The sequence below is a fragment of the Papio anubis genome, chromosome 11 (genome assembly GCF_008728515.1).
Source record: "Papio anubis isolate 15944 chromosome 11, Panubis1.0, whole genome shotgun sequence".
Lineage (NCBI taxonomy): Eukaryota > Metazoa > Chordata > Mammalia > Primates > Cercopithecidae > Papio > Papio anubis.
The window spans coordinates 69,070,444-69,086,912 of NC_044986.1; the positions used below are offsets into that span (position 1 = coordinate 69,070,444).

General features: G+C 40.3%; 1 protein-coding gene across 7 annotated transcripts in view; it reads right to left on the reverse strand.

Moving 5' to 3' along the window:
• The window catches only part of MICU1 (mitochondrial calcium uptake 1), a 264,855-nt gene that overhangs the window by 203,244 nt on the left and 45,142 nt on the right, over positions 1-16,469 (reverse strand). For all 7 annotated transcript variants that reach the window (XM_031652265.1, XM_031652264.1, XM_017962952.2 and 4 more), the window contains exon 2: positions 715-876. In XM_031652265.1, coding sequence (XP_031508125.1) covers positions 715-875 — 161 coding nt within the window. In that variant the 5' untranslated portion in view covers position 876. The remainder of the gene's footprint in view (positions 1-714; positions 877-16,469) is intronic.

Here is a 16,469-nt window from a genome sequence, read left to right on the forward strand (position 1 = left end):
TCTCCAAGGAAGTTTCCATAACTAGTGAAAAAAACTATCAGGGACACTAAAGTACCAAGGTTCCTTAGTTAATTTCACAGAGTCGCCAAGTTGTGAAGTCTCAGAAAGCATTCATTTTCTTTTTTTTTTTTTTTCTTTTTTTCTGAGACAGTTTTGCTCTGTCACCCAGGTTGGAATGCAGTGGCGCAATCTTGGCTTACTGCAACCTCCACCTGACTCCCAGGTTCAAACAATTCTCCTGCCTCAGCCTCCCAAGTCGCTGGGACTATAGGCTCACGTCACTGTGTCTGGCTATTTTTTGTATTTTTGTAGAGATGGGTTTTTGCCATGTTGGCCAAGCTGGTCTCAAACTCCTGACCTCAAGTGATCCGACCACCTTGGGCTCCCAAAGTGCTAGGATTACAGGTATGAGTCACTGCGCCTGGCCAGAAACCATTCATTTTCTAAAGCTGCTATTGCTATCCCTACCACGTTATTTAAAATGTTTAGCAGAGGAGACAGGCAGACCTTGAAGCACAGTGTTTCCTATGTATTGCCTTGGCATGTTGAATTCTTTGAAACATCTTATTTCATAGATGAATATTCATAATACCAAATGATCTGGGCAAGAAATTTTGATACAGAGTTAAGCCAGAAATCAACTCCTTTCTGACAAGAGAGATGACTGGAAGAATAAAAGTATATGCAAGAACAAGATGGTTGGATAACACTCACCTCTTCCACAAAAGACCAGTACTTGCAGTTACTGCAGATGCTCCCAGGAAAGCCACCATCATTAGTCTTCGCCGGATCTGGATGGGCTGTGATCCTCCATGGTACCATCGAGAACCCACAGCCAGTTCTGCCAAAGCAGAAAGTGAGTTCAGACGAAACATCCTGTGGACAATAAGTAGAAATGTCACTCTTAGCTAGTGGTAGTTATGATGATGATGATCCTACCAATATTTCTAATAAACACTAAAGTAATTGCTCTATGACAGGCACTATTCTAAATAAATTGCTTATATTATCCCATTTAATCCTCAGAATAATCTTATGAGAAAGTACTACTTATAAACCTGATATATTAGTCAAAGTACAATTAGAAGACAGAAACCACATGATAAATTGAATAAGAAACTTTTAATATAAAACATTATTAAGGTCAGGTATGTGGCTCATGCCTGTAATCTTAGCACTCTGGGAGGCCAAGGAGAGAGGATTGTTTGAGCCCAGAAGTTGAAGAACGGCCTAGACAACATAGTAGGACCCCATCTCTACCAAAAAAAATCAGCCAAGCATGGTGACATGCACCTGTAGTCCCAGCTATTCAGGGGGCTGAGGTGAGAGGACTACTTAAGCCCAGGATGTTGAGGAGACAGTGAGCTATGATCAACAGAGCAAGATGCTGTCTCAAAAAATAATTAAATAAAATAAATAAAAAAATAAAAAATTATTAGTTACAACAGGAAATTTACTACTCAGAAGTTAAAGAAATAGCAGATATAGGGAGCAGTTACTATTCGAGATCTGACACAGAGCACCAAGAAATGACCAGTCTATAAAAGGTCTACTCTCACTGACAGGGCAGAGATCAGACTGTGTGGAGAGGGCACAGCTATGTACGTCAGAGAAACGTACTAAGGTGCCACGCCAGCAAAATGCACTAGAAAATCACTCTCTGTGATGCCAGAACAAGTCATCCACTGGACAACTCATGCCAGTGGAATTTGTTGGGAAGCTGAACTTTGCAATGGCAGGGGAAGTCACCCATGGAGAGGCAGTTTCACTAGGAAATTGCATATGAGAGTTGCTGCTAAAACTCCTTAAGAGTTGGGTGCCATTGAATGTCCCACTAGTTCCAGCATGCTATAGAAGCAAGGCACAAAGGGCACACTAGAATCAGCAAGAAACACCCTTCCTCCAGGGTCCTTCTAGTCTCTCTACTGACAAAGTTTAACAGTAACTGGCAAAGGAAAAACTTCCAGTATCACAAACAGGACAATGAAAGATACATTTAGAGCTGAAATGAAAAAAGATAACTGGTACCCACATTTTACAGATCTAAAATATAACTTGCTCAAGAGTACATACGTAGGAAGTGATGGATCTAGAATTTGAACCTAGGGAGGACTAACTCCATACTTCAATGTCGCCCAGGAGTTAGGTGGGGAGACTTCAACCTAGGAGGGAAGACTTTGCTGCCCCCTACCTTATAATGCTGATACTGCTTTGAAGTTTTTATTAAATCTTTCTCACGCCCAGGTCCTTGGAGGCCCTCCTCTCTACCAGATTCTCTATACTTAAAACTTCACTTAAAAAAAATTTTTAATATTTTGTTTTAAATCAGAAACATCTGTATTAGTGCATATTACTGTTCAATAAATACTCTCCCATCCCCCATCCCTTAGGCAAAATTACTTTCCTACTTTTTTCTTCTCCTTCTGCATAGTAATGCCAGGTCATAAATTTCCTACTCTTTAAGTTTTTGGTGTATGTCTTGCCATATGTCTTGCTCTAACCAATGGAATGTGGACCAGTTCCATGAAGTGCTTTTAAGAGGTGCTGTTAGTCTTCTTGTGTTCCTGCACTCCATCGAGAGAAGACCATGTCCCAAAGAGACACTGATCCTTCAAACTGGCATCCATAATGAACAAACTTCAGCCTGGAATAAACCACCGGCAAGCCCAGCTGAGCCAGCTGAGCACAGCTGACCTGCAGAATGCTGGTGAGAAATAAATGTGTGTTACTGTAAGCTACAAAGATTTGGGTGTCGTTTGTTGCCCCATCAAAAGCCAACTAATTCAGCATCCAAGAGAATTACTGGGAAGTTCTTATTCTTTTTTCTTTTTTTGAGACTGAGTCTTGCTCTATCACCCAGGCTGGAGTGCAGTGGTGCAATCTCAGCTTACTGCAACCTCCACCTCCCAGGTTCAAGTGATGCTCCTGTCTCAGCCTCCCGGGTAGCTGGGATTACAGGCACGCGACACCACACCTAGCTAATTTTTGTTTTTTTAGTAGAGACAGGGTTTCACCATGTTGGCCAGGCTGGTCTCGAACTCTTGACCTCAAGTGATCCACCCGCCTTGGCCTCCCAAAGTGCCGGGATTATAGGCATGAGCCACTGCACCCAGCTAGGAAGTTCTTATTCAATAAAAATTTATTAAATTCTTATTGTATATATAGCCCTATGTGAGACCCAGAAAGCTAAAAACTATCTACATTCTAATTAAACAAGATAAATATAGAACACTTTTGAAACAATACATTTCTAAAATCATATATTTTTTTTTTTTTTGAGATGGAGTCTCGCTCTATTGCCAAGCTGGAGTGTGGTGGCATGATCCCAGCTCACTGCAACCTCTGCCTCCTGGATTCAAGCAATTCTCCTGTCTCAGCCTCTTGAGTAGCTGGGACTACAGGCGCACGCTATGATGCCTGGCTAATTTTTGTATTTTTAACAGAGATGGGGTTTCACCATGTTGGTCAGGCTGGTCCCAGACTCCTGACCTCAGGTGATCCACCTGCCTTGGTCTCCCAAAGTGCTGAGATTACAAGCGTGAGCCAATACACCCAGCCTAAAATTATATCCTGAAGCATAAAAATATTATGAGAGATATGACAGAAAACTACAAATAAAAAAGATTAAGTTGAGACTGGGTTAGTCAGCAAAAGCTTTTGTTTAGTCTTAAGCCTCAGAATGGTGTAAATTTTTGATTAAGTCAGAGAAATGTTAAGGGACACCCCCAAAACCACAGGATCATTTCAGGCACCTCCATCCAGAGAATTAATGTAAATTAATGTAAATTTTTCCCTCTAGATTACGACCTTCAGGGCTCAATATAGTACCTCACTGTTTTAATACACCAGATGGGCTGATGGAGGAAGAGGCATTTCTTTATGGTTCCACTTTTTTGTAGGGGTAATTCATTCAAATTATACAAAGTATCCATGCCCCCTTTGATTTTTCTCAAAGCACAGTTCACTAATTCCTAACTTTTTGTGTGTGTGTTTTGAGATAGAGTCTTGCTCTGTCACCAAGGTTGGAGTGCAGTGGCGTGATCTTGGCTCACTGCAACCTCCACCTCCCAGGTTCAACCAATTCTCCTGCCTCAGCCTCCCAAGTTGCTGGGATTACAGACGTGTGCTACCATGCCCAGCTAATTTTGTATTTTTAGTAAAAACGGGGTTTTACCATATTGGCCAGGCTGGTCTCAAACTCCTGACCTCAAGCGATCTGCCCGCCTTGGCTTCCCAAAGTGCTGGGATTACAGGTGTGAGCCACCATGTCCAGCCCACTGATTCCTAATTTAAACTACCTTGCACTTTGTACATATCTTCCTATAGCATAAATTTTTCTCCCTTTGCCCTAAGGCCCAAATTATTTTTTTTTTCACGTTGTAAACACATAGTCTAGCACAGGACTTGTTACATTACTAGTACTTAAATACCTAACCATTTTACTTTCACATGTCTGTGTACAAACTATACAGGTACTTGCTCCTAACATTTAAGTATACTCTAAAGTTCCTAATTTACTTAGAAAACTGTCTTCTATTATTTGGATTCAAGTCAGGTTAGACTACCCAGGCATCTCCTAAAATCAATGCGCTGGTTACTATTAACTCTTCCCTGGGACCTATACCTATAGTCTCTGAAGTCAACTTTGCTCCTAGCTCCCTTTATCCAATCTAGGTCCAACTTCAAAATTGGACCTAAATCCTGCCCTCATATAGACAAAATGGAAAAACTGTTCATCTTTTCTGCTACTTTCCATGACCTAAGCTTTAGTAACACAATTCTTATGTCCTTCCCTAATCCCAGAAATCATCTCATTTTATTGCACATACTCTAGCAAAATCCAGCACCCAAGAGGCTGTCCATTATATTTTCTTCCTGTCTGGCAACTTCTGATTTTTTTGTTGTTGTTGTTCATTTCAAAATTAACATTTCTCAAATCCACATGTACATTCACATAAATAGCATTGCTCTTCGCTACAGCAAAAATGAGCACTAAACTAAAACATGCATATCTGGAGGAAACATTATTCATCACTGACAACAGAAAGAAAAGACACTTGGAAGTTTTCAATGTTTAAAATAAATAACATAGCCAATTCAAAAGTTGGAACAGGATGGGTGCAGCGGCTCACACCTGTAATCCCAGCACTTTGGGAGGCCAAGGTGGGCAAATCACTTGAGGCCAGGAGTTCGAGACCAGCCTGGCCAACATGGTGAAACCCTGTCTCTACTAAAAATATAAAAATTAGCTGGACATGGTGGCAGGCGCCTGTAATTCCGGCTACTCAGGAGGCTGAGGCAAGAGAATCATTTGAACCCAGGAGAAGGAGGTTGCAGTGAGCCGAGACTGCGACTGCACTCCAGCTTAGGTGACGGAGTAAGACCCTACCTCAAAAAAACCAAAAGTTCTAACAGCCAAGGAGTATATAAGCCTGAAAGATAAATTTACAACATCTGATCAGATGCAGAGGACAGCTAGACATATGATCAACTAAGTAAGCCACAATCACTTGAGAAGAACCTTTGAAATTTAGAGCATATGTAAAATAGGAAGCCACTCAAGTTCTTTAATAGGAAGAGGTCATGGTAAAAACATGGGTTAAAGCATATCAATCTAGCTATCAGCAGTGCATTGAATAAACTGCAAAGAAGCAAAGGCAGACAGAGCTGACAGGAAAGTGATCAGTACAGCCAGAAGGCATTAATAACCTAGGTATTGGGTGCTGAGTGCCTAGATTATGGTAAGTGTAGAAATAAAAAACAGAATCAAACAAAAACTTTCCAAAGAAAAACAAAACGTAGTTGGGCATGGTGGCACACGCCTGTAGCTGGGCATGGTGGCACATGTCAGCTACTTAAGAGGCTGAGGTGGGAGGACAGCTTGAGCCCAGGAGTTTAAGTCCAGCATGGGCAACATGGTAAAACCCCACCTCTTAAAAAAAAAAAAAAAGATAAACACATCGGCATCAAACATGTATTAATATCTAACTGCACAGGAGATATGGAAGATAAAAAGGAGAAAGAAATTAAAACAATAACACCACCACTAAGTAGTATGGTAAAAAAAAAAAACAAAAAAACAAAAAAAAAACAAAACACTAAGTAGTATGGTAGAAATCCAATGATCCAAGATTGGTCTCAACTGTACTACTCAACAGCTAGCTGTGTATAATAAAGAAGCTCATCCCTCCTCCTTGGGAAAAAAGTTCACCCACTGGTAAAATGAAAGAATTGCCTAGGTGAGCTTAGGGTTCCTTTTATCTCTTTAGCACTCTCATATCTTTGGTAGAAAACACTGTAACAAAATTTAATTAATTTCATTTAGGGGAAAAGACTAAGATCATATTAAGTATTCAAGATTTATTAATTTGGGCAATCCATTTCTACATACTGTGGCTCTAGGGGATTTCAAACTTTGAAAGTTCCAAGTTTTACCAACTCAGACCCAGACAAATTATGTGGTTTCCTCATAGCTAATTAGTACAAAAACCTGTAACAGATCCTAGCATTTTTGACTCCCAAATAAATAATCTTAATGAGAAAAACCTGTTTAGTAACTGTTCTCAGCAGAAAAAATGTAACAGCCACACTCAAAAAGTAGATCAAATGCCCAACTACAGAAAAAAACAATGCTATAATAACATAATGGAATGGAATGTAAATATTAAAAATGATAATCATAAAATATTATTGAAATATTACTTCACAAACCAACAGAAAGTTGGGTAAAGATACAAAAAGACAGTTGGAAAAGAAATAAAAATGGCTCTGAAAACTGTGAAAAGATAATCTCACTCATAATAAGATAACGCAAATTAAACTTAGATACTTCTTTTCACCCATCAAATGGACAAAAATCAAAAAGTTTGAAAACACATTTGTTGACAACGTTGCAAAATGGCACTACTGATGAACATGCAAATCTGTACAATTTATGGAGGGCAATTTGGTAATCTGCATTAAAATTACTCATATAATCTGCATATACTGGCCTAGAAATTCCACTTCTAATAATATAACCTACTGATGTACTTGCACACTTGTGAAATTATGCACATGTATATGGTGCAGAATTCTTACATCATAGTTTATAATAGCAAAACACTAAGAACTACCCCAATGTTCACCAAGAGAAATTGGTTAAAGTATGATAAATCTGTATAAAGCAATGCTATGTAGCAATAAAGAGAAGAGTAAAAACATGAAAAGAGTTAATAGTGTTATCTTTTTAAAAGCAATAGGCCAGCCACAGTAGCTCATGCCTATAATCCCAGCAGTTTGGAAGGCCAATATGGGAGGGTCATTTGAGCCCAGGGGTTCAAGACCAGCCTGGGAAACACAGTGAGAACCCCATTACTACAAAAAAAAAAAAAAAAAAATCTAAGGCAACATGTGGAATACCATATACAGTATGCCACCTTTCATGTAAAAAGAGGAGAAAATAAGAATGCTTATGTACTTATTAAGTAACAACATGCTCACAAAAAGTAATAGTAGTGGTGCTGGTGGGAGTGGGAAATAAGTAAGATAACGTACGAGAGATTTTTATGATATGCTATTTCATTTGAAACATTTATGTATTTATCCATGCAAACAAATGTACAGTATTTCGTATTAAGCATTTTCATTTAAGTTTAAAGGAAGACTATAAGGTAATATGCACATGCCAAACTTTGTAAAATATATAATCACATGGTTAATTTTTATTTACAAGTAAAATTTAAATTAGGCAAATAAAATTTAATGCTCCCCTAGGGATTTTATTGAAACTTTTTCATTTAAGTAAAAATAAAAGCAGGCCCAGAAGGCAGTTGTTGCATTCCCCTCAGCCAAGAACTGTCACTTAACAGCCCCACCACTGAGCTCAGGCCCAATAACGTCTCAACAATCAAGGCGCATTATGGCAAGCTTCCCTAGTGAGATAAACCTTATGCAATTCAAGCTTATATCCTTTTGAGTATTGGCACATTCTTACACAAATTAGCAAACGATTACAATTCCAGACCATATCCTTATCCTGACTTAAAATTTCTGCTTGCCTTTTTTATATTTGATTTACCCCCTTATATTTCAGACCCCTGACAACTGCACATTTAGAGAAGGACTGCTTCCAATCCTTGTACTGGCCTAAATAAACCTCTCCTGTACTATTAACTATTACCCGACACTGTTGTTGAAAGCAGCACCTGCTAACTCTGTGGCCAAGAAACATATCTGAGATCTACCAAAATCTGGCCACCAATGAAAGTGAGAACTCAGTTAAATAAAGTGTCAGCCAGGCGTGGTGGCTGTAAGCTTTCACGCCTGTAAGCTGGTACTTTGGGAGGTTGAGGTGGGTGGATCACCTGAGGTCAAGAGTTCAAGACCAGCATGACCAACATCTCTACTAAAAATACAAACATGGTAGCACGTGCCTGTAATCCCAGCTACTTGGGAGGCTGAGCCAGGAGAATCGCTTGAACCCAGGAGGCGGAGGTTGCAGTGAGCTGAGATTGCACCATTGCACTCCAGCCTGGGCAAAGAGAGCAAAGCTCCGTCTCAAAAAAAATAAAATAAAATAAAAAATAAAGATGGGAAATAATGAGATAATAATGATAATAATGATTTGTTGGACATTATATAGGTTTTTGTGTGGCACAAGCAAGAGTATGTGAGTCTAAAAAAAAGACACTAAGGAAAATTATCCCCAAATATGTTGAGTTTATTTGGGAATAAGAAATGAGAATTATAATCTGGAATGCATGGGATGGCAAGTCACCAGTATATCCAGTGAGGAAAGGATAAAGGGCAGCTTTATTAGGAAAAAGGCAGAGATTCACTTAAGCTGCTTAGAAACAGAGTTCACTCATTCCAGAGGCCCAAAGCCATTGTTGTCAGTTCACTGGTGGAGATGCCATTACTGGGCAAGTGTTCTTTTGAGAGCACTAGGCAAGTACACTCAAAAAGGACTAGGTTTATTACTAGTTGTAAAGAATGTCTAGTAATAAACCTTGTCAAAATAGGAGATGCCCGGATGACATCAAAGAGTTTCTTGCGGGGTTTTTAGAAAGTTCCTGAAAATGGTTATTTCTTTTCTCTCTCAATTTTTACGCAGATGAGGTCTTGCTGTATTGCCAAGGCTAGTTTTGAACTCCTTGTCTCAAGTGACCATCCTGCCTCAGCATTCCAAGTCCATGGGATTACAGGTGTGAGCCACCTTGCCCAACTCTTTGGAAACACTCATCTCACACACGTAAGCAGGAGCCTCCTCTGTCTGTGACCTTCCTGGCCCTATTTTGTTTGGATCTGACAAAAGTGATTCATCCTAATATCTGTAACTTTCACAAGTATTTGTATGTTTTTACATTTTTAATAGCTTTAATTGTACAAATAATATAAAAATAAATTTTCATTGTCGAAAATGTTACACAGAAGCACATAAAAAGAGTAAGTCTTTTTCAAATAAAGGCATACCTCATTCTACTGTGCTTCCCTTTATTACACACTTCATGGATATTGCATTTTTCACAAATTGAAGGTATGTGGCAACCCTGTTTCAAACAAGTCCATTAGCCCATTTTCCCAACAGCATACACATACTTTGTGTGTCTGTGTCACATCTTGGTAATTCCTGCAATATTTCCAACTTTTTCATTATTACTGTATTTGTTATCGTGATCTACGATCAGTGACCTTTGGTGTTACTATTTTAATTGTTTTGAGGCACCACAAACCATGCCCAAAGACGGCAAACGTAATTGGTAACTGCGTGTGTGTTCTGCTTTACCCACCTGTCCTTTCCCCGTCTCTCTCCCTTTCCTCAAGCCTTCCTATTCCCTGAGACACAGTAATATTAAAATTAGGCCAGTAAACAACCAATCTTACAAGGGCCTTTAAATGAACATTCAAGTGAAAGGACAAATTGCACATATCTCACTTTCAATCAAAAGCTAGAAGTGGGCTGGGCGTAGTGACTCACGCCTGTAATCCCAGCACTTTGGGAGGCTAAGGCGGGCGGATCACCTGAGGTCAGGAGTTCGAGATCAGCCTGACCAACATGGCAAAACCCCATCTCTACTAAAAACACAAAAATTAGCTGGGCGTGGTGGTGGGAGCCTGTAATCCCAGCTATTTGGAAGGCTGAAACAGGAGAATCTCTTGAACCTGGGAGGCGGAGGTTGCAGTGAGTTGAGATTGTGCCATTGCACTCCAGCCTGGGCAACAAGAGTGAAACTCTGTCTCAAAAAAACACCAAAAAAAAAACAACAACAACAACAAAAACTAGGAATGATTAAGCTTATAAGGCAGGCATGTCAAAAGCCAAAAGCCAACACAGGCCAAAAGTTAGGCCTCTTAACAGCAGTTAGCCAAGCTGCAAATGCAGACGAAAAGTTCTTGAAAAAAATTAAAAGTGCTACTCCACTGAACACAAGAATAAAAGAGTGAATCAGGCTTGCTGTTGATGTGAGGCAGGTTTTAGTGGTCTGGACAGAAGATCAAACCAGTCACAACATTCCCTTAAACCAAGGCCTAATCCAGAGACAGATTAACTCTCTTCAATTACATGAAAACTAAGCAGTGAGAAAGCTGCAGAAGGAAAGTTTGAAGCTAGCACAAGTTTATGAGGTTTAAGGAAAGAGTTGTCCTCATAACACAAAAGGTGCAAGGTGAAGCAGCAAGTTATCCAGATCTAGCTAAGATCATTTGATGAAGGTGGCTACACTAAAGAGATTTTCGGTGTAGACAAAATAGCTTTACGTAGGAAGAAGATGCCACCTAGGACTTTTACAGCTAGAGAGAAGTCAATGCCTGACTTCCAAGCTTCAAAGGACAGGCTGACTCTCTTGTGAAGGGCTAACGTACCCAGTGACTTTAAGTTGAAGGCAATGCTCATTCATCATTCTGAAAATCCTTAGGGCCCGTAAGAATTATGCTATATCTCACAATTTGCAATTGCAAAAAATATGGAACCAACCTAAATGCCCATCAACCAACAAGTGGATAAAGAAAATGTGGTGTATATACACCATGGAATATTACTTAGCCATAAAACAGAATGAAATAATGGCTTTTGCAGCAACTTGGATGGAGCTGGAGGCCATTCTTCTAAGTGAAGTATCTCTGGAATGGAAAACCAAATATTGTATGTTCTCATTTATAAGTGGGAGCTAAGCTATGAGGGCACAAAGGCATAATAATGATATAATGGACTTTGGGGACTCTGGGGGGACAGGTGGAAGGGGAGTGAGGGATAAAAGACTACATATTGAAGCCTAGGCATGGTGCCTCATGCCTGTAATCCCAGCACTTTGGGAGGCAGAGGCATACAGATCACCTGAGGTTGGAAGATTGAGACCAGCCTGACCAACATGAAGAAACTCCGTCTCTACTAAAAATACAAAATTAGCTGGGCGTGGTGGCACATGCCTGGAATCCCAGCTATGCAGAAGGCTGAGGCAGAAGAATCGCTTCAACCCGCGAGGCAGAGGTTGCAGTGAGCCGAGATTGCGTCACTGCACTCCAGCCTGGGCAACAAGAGTGAAACTCCAGCTCAAAAAAAAAAAAAAAAGACTATATATTGGGTTCAGTGTACAGTGCTCAGGTGACAGGTGCACCAAAATCTCAGAAATCACTACTAAAGAATTTATTCGGCCAGGCATGGTGGCTCACGCCTGTAATCCCAGCACTTTGGGAGGCTGAGGCAGGCAGATCACAAGGTCAGAAGTTCGAGACCAGCCTGGCCAATATGGTGAAGTCTTGTCTCTACTGAAAATACAAAAATTAGCTGGGCATGGTGGTGCATGCCTGTAGCCCCAGCTACTTGGGAGGTTGAGACAGGAAAATCACTTGAACGCGGGAGGCAGAGGTTGCAGTGAGCCAAGATCGTGTCACTGCACTCCAGCCTGGGTGACAGGGCGAGATTCCATCTCAAAAACAAACAAACAAAAAATAATTTATCCATGTAACTGAAAACCACCTTTACCCCAAAATCTATTGAAATAAAATAAATAAAACAGATTAAATTCATAATAAAATTTTTAAAAGCAATTATGCTATATCTACTCTGCCTATGCTCTATTAATGAAACAACAAAGCCTGGATGACAACACATCTGTTTACAGTATGGCATACTGAGTATCTTAAGCCCACTGTTGAGACCTACTGCTCAGAGAGAGAGAAAAAAAAAAGATTCCTTTCAAAATATCACTGTTCAAAGACAATGCACTTGGTAACCTAAGAGCTCTGAGAGAGATGTACAAGGAGATCAACGCCGTTCATGCCTGCCAACATAACATCCATTCTGCAGCCCACGGACTAAGAATTTCAAGTTGCAAGTCTTATTATTAAGGATACAAATTTCATAAGCCTTTAACTGCTATACATAGTGATTCCTCTGATGGATCTTGACAAACTAAGCTGAAAACCTTCTGCAAAGGATTCATCATTCTAGATGCCATTAAGAACATTTGTGATTCATGGGAGTAGGTCAAAATATCAACATTAACAAGAGTTTGGAAAAAGTTGACTCCAACCCTCATGGATGACTCTCAGGGTTTCAATATTTCAGTGGAAGGCCAGGTGCCGTGGTTCACACCTGTAATCCCAGCACTTCATGAGGCCAAGGCGGGTGGATCACCCGAGGTCGGGAGTTTGAGAGCCTGACCAACGTGGAAAAACCCCATCTCTACTAATAATACCAAATGAGCCAGGTGTGGTGGCGCATGCCTGTAATCCCAGCTACTCAGGAGGCTGAGGCAGGAGAATCGCTTGAGCCCGGGAGGCAGAGGTTGCGGTGAGCTGAGAGTGCGCCACTGCACTCCAGCCTGGGCGACAGAGTGAAACTCTGTCTCGGGGGGGGGGGAAAAATGTCTATGGCCATACCACCCTGAACGCACCCAATCTCGTCTGATCAGTGGAAGAAGTTATTGTGTATGTGGAGGAAATAGCAAGAGAACTAGAATTAGAAGTGGAGCCTGAATAGCACGCTGGAATTCTAATTCAAAAGTTGCAAGTTTGAGTCCTGCTAGAGTCAAAAAAAGAAAAATGATTTTTGTAAATTTCAATTTTTTTAAAGTAGAGCCTGAAGATGTGACTGGATTGCTGTGATCTCGTGGCAAAACTTGAATGGATGAAGAGTTCATCTATGTTCATCCAGCAGCCATTAACATGGATGAACTCTGTTCTTCTGGATGAACAAACAAAGTGGTTTCTTGAGATGAAACCTACTCCTAGTGAAGATGCTGTGAACATTGCTGAAATGACAATAAGGGATTTACAATATTCCATAAACTTTGTTGATAAGGCAGCAGCAAGATTTGGGAGAAGTGACTCAAGTTTTGAAAAAATTTTCAAACAAATTACTTGTGTAAAACACTATCAATCAGCATCCTATGCTACAGAGAAATCTTTTGTGAAAGAAAAAGTCTATTGATGCTGCAAACGTCATTGTTGTCTTATTTTAAGAAATTGCCACAGCCACCCCAGTCTTCAGCAACCACTACCCCTGATTAGTCAGCAGCCATCAACATGGAGGGAAGACCCTCTATCAGCAAAAGGATTGTCACTTGCTAAAGGCTCAGATGATTGTTACCATTTTTTAGCAATAAAGATTTTTTATTTTTGACATGGAGTCTCACTCCATCACCCAAGTTGGAGTGCAATGGTGTGATCTTGGCTCACTGCAACCTCGGCCTCTGGGGTTCAAGCATTTCTCCTGCCTCAGCCTCCCAAGTAGCGGGGATTACAGGCATGTACCACCATGCCTGGCCTTTTTTTTTTTTTTTTTTTTTTTGTATTTTTGGTAGAGACAGGGCTTCACCATGTTGGCCAAACTGGTCTCAAACTCCTGACCTCAGGTGATCTGCCTGCCTCGGCTTCCCAAAGTGCTGAGATTACAGATATGAGTCACCATTCCTGGCCCAACAAAGTACTTTTAATTAAGGCATGTACACATTTTTTTTGCTGTTGTTGTTGTTGTTGTTGTTTTGAGACAGAGTCTCGCTTTGTCACCCAGGCTGGAGTACAGTGGTGCAATCTTGGCTCACTACAATCTGCACCTCCCAGGTTCAAGCGATTCTCCTGCCTCAGCCTCCTGAGTAGCTGAGACTACAGGCACCCGCCACCACACATGGCTAATTTTTGTATTTTTAGTGGAGACGGGGTTTCACCATATTGGCCAGGCTGGTCTCGAACTTCTGACCTTGTGATCCGCCCGCCTTGGCCTCCCAAAGTGCTGGGATTACAGGTGTGAGCCACCGTGCCCAGCCTGTGTTTTAGATATAATGTTACTGCACACTTCATAGACTACACTATAGTATAAACATAACATTTATATGTACTGGGAAACCAAAAAATCCATATGACTTGCTGTTTTGCAACATTAGCTTTATGGCAGTGGTCTGGAACCAAACCTGTGATGAGGCACACCTATACCTAAAATACCATCACTCTCCCTAGAAGTAACCTCAGAAAGCAGTTTAATATGCATCTTTCCTGAAATTTTTCTATGTATTTACATATAAATAATATTGTACATTGTCTTAGTCTGTTCTGGCTGCTGTAACAATACACCTTATACTGGGTAATTCATAAACAACAAAAAATTATTGCTTATAGTTCTGGAGGCCGGGGAGTCCAAGATCAAGGCACCAGCAGATTCTGTGTCTAGCCTCTTCCCCATAGACACAGGCTTCTCATGGCTTCCTCACTTGGTGGGAGAGGCAAAGTAGCGCCCTTCAACCTCTTTTATAAGAGCACTAATCCCTTTCAATACCGACATTCCAATTTACATTTTCCAGCCGTGTATGAGTGAACTCCTGTTCCTGTATTAGATACAAGTTAAGCAACCCTAATCCACAAATCTGAAATGCCCTAAAATCCAAAACTTTCTGAGTGCTGCCACGATATTACAAGTAGAAAATTTCATACCTGACACATTTTTTTCATTGTATGAATGGTATGTCTTTTTTTTCACCATTCAGTACGTATGTGTGAATAAGCATAAGATGATTGCTAATTGGTAGAGTATAAATTCAGAGTCAGCAACAACGGTTATGCCAAATAAACACAGAATGTCCACATGGGTGGATGCAATCTCATGATAACAAGGTGACACCTATGCTTCTGATGGCTCAGTGTATATAAACTTTGTCTCATGCAAAAAAATTATTTAAAATATGGTATAAAATTACCTGCAGGCTATATATATAAGGTGCATATGAAACATAAATGAATTTTGTGTTTAGACTTGGGTCCCATCCCCAAGACATCTCATTATGTACATTCAAATATTCAAAAAAAAAAAAAAATCTAAAAGCTTCTGGTCCCAAGCATTTCAAATAAAAGATAATCAACCTGTGTCATCAATTTTCTCAATTTATATGATAGATTTTAAAAATGACATCTAAATTAATTTGTATATTCTCTTTAGTAAGAGAATTTTATAATCTTCATTTTTCAAGAGTTTATCACTGTTGCTGTGAGAGCTACTGGAATATTGTTATATTTATTTTACTTAGTTCCAGTCTACTCCCAGCCCTGAGGCATCATCTTTTCTTCATTGTAAAAAGTGGGACATTGTTTTCAATGTAAAATAATATGTCTATTCCATCCAATGTTATTTTTTAGTGGAATGTTATTTTAATTAAACAACCCCATCCCACGCTACTCACCCAAAAAAGGTTAAAACATTCTCAACTTAAACCATTTCAATACTTTTCCAATTCAATCTGGTCTCTACTACCACTGACTGGAAAGATTATCATCCAACCTTTTGCTAATTTTTTTTTTTTGAGACGGAGTCTCACTCTGTCACCCAGGCTGGAATGCAATGGCACAATCTCAACTCACCGCAACCACCATCTCCTGGGTTCAAGTGATTCTCCCGTCTCAGCTTCCCGAGTAGGTGGGACTACAGGCGTGCACACCACACCCGGCTAACTTTTGTATTTTTTGTAGAGATGAGGTTTCACCATGTTGGCCAGGCTGGTCTTGTTGAACTTCTGACCTCAGGTGATCCACCCACCTCAGCCTCCCAAAGTGCTGAGATTACAGGCGTGAGCCACTGTGCCAGGCCAAGCTTTTGCTTTCTAATGGCTGATTATACTTTCAAAATACTTGAATAAATTATCCATTCATTTCATTCATTATGCAAAACAATGATTTAATCTAAACAGCAACAAGGTTCTCAAAAATATTCCAGAAGTTTCATCTTCACAAATTACTGGAAAACACAATCATTATTCTGCCACATTTACCTCTGAAAACAGAAAAAAAAAAGACAATTGAAAATCTGAGGCCGGGCGCGGTGGCTCAAGCCTGTAATCCCAGCACTTTGGGAGGCCGAGACGGGCGGATCACGAGGTCAGGAGATCGAGACCATCCTGGCTAACACGGTGAAACCCCGTCTCTACTAAAAAATACAAAAAAAAAAACTAGCTGGGCGAGGTGGCGGGCGCCTGTAGTCCCAGCTACTCGGGAGGCTGAGGCAG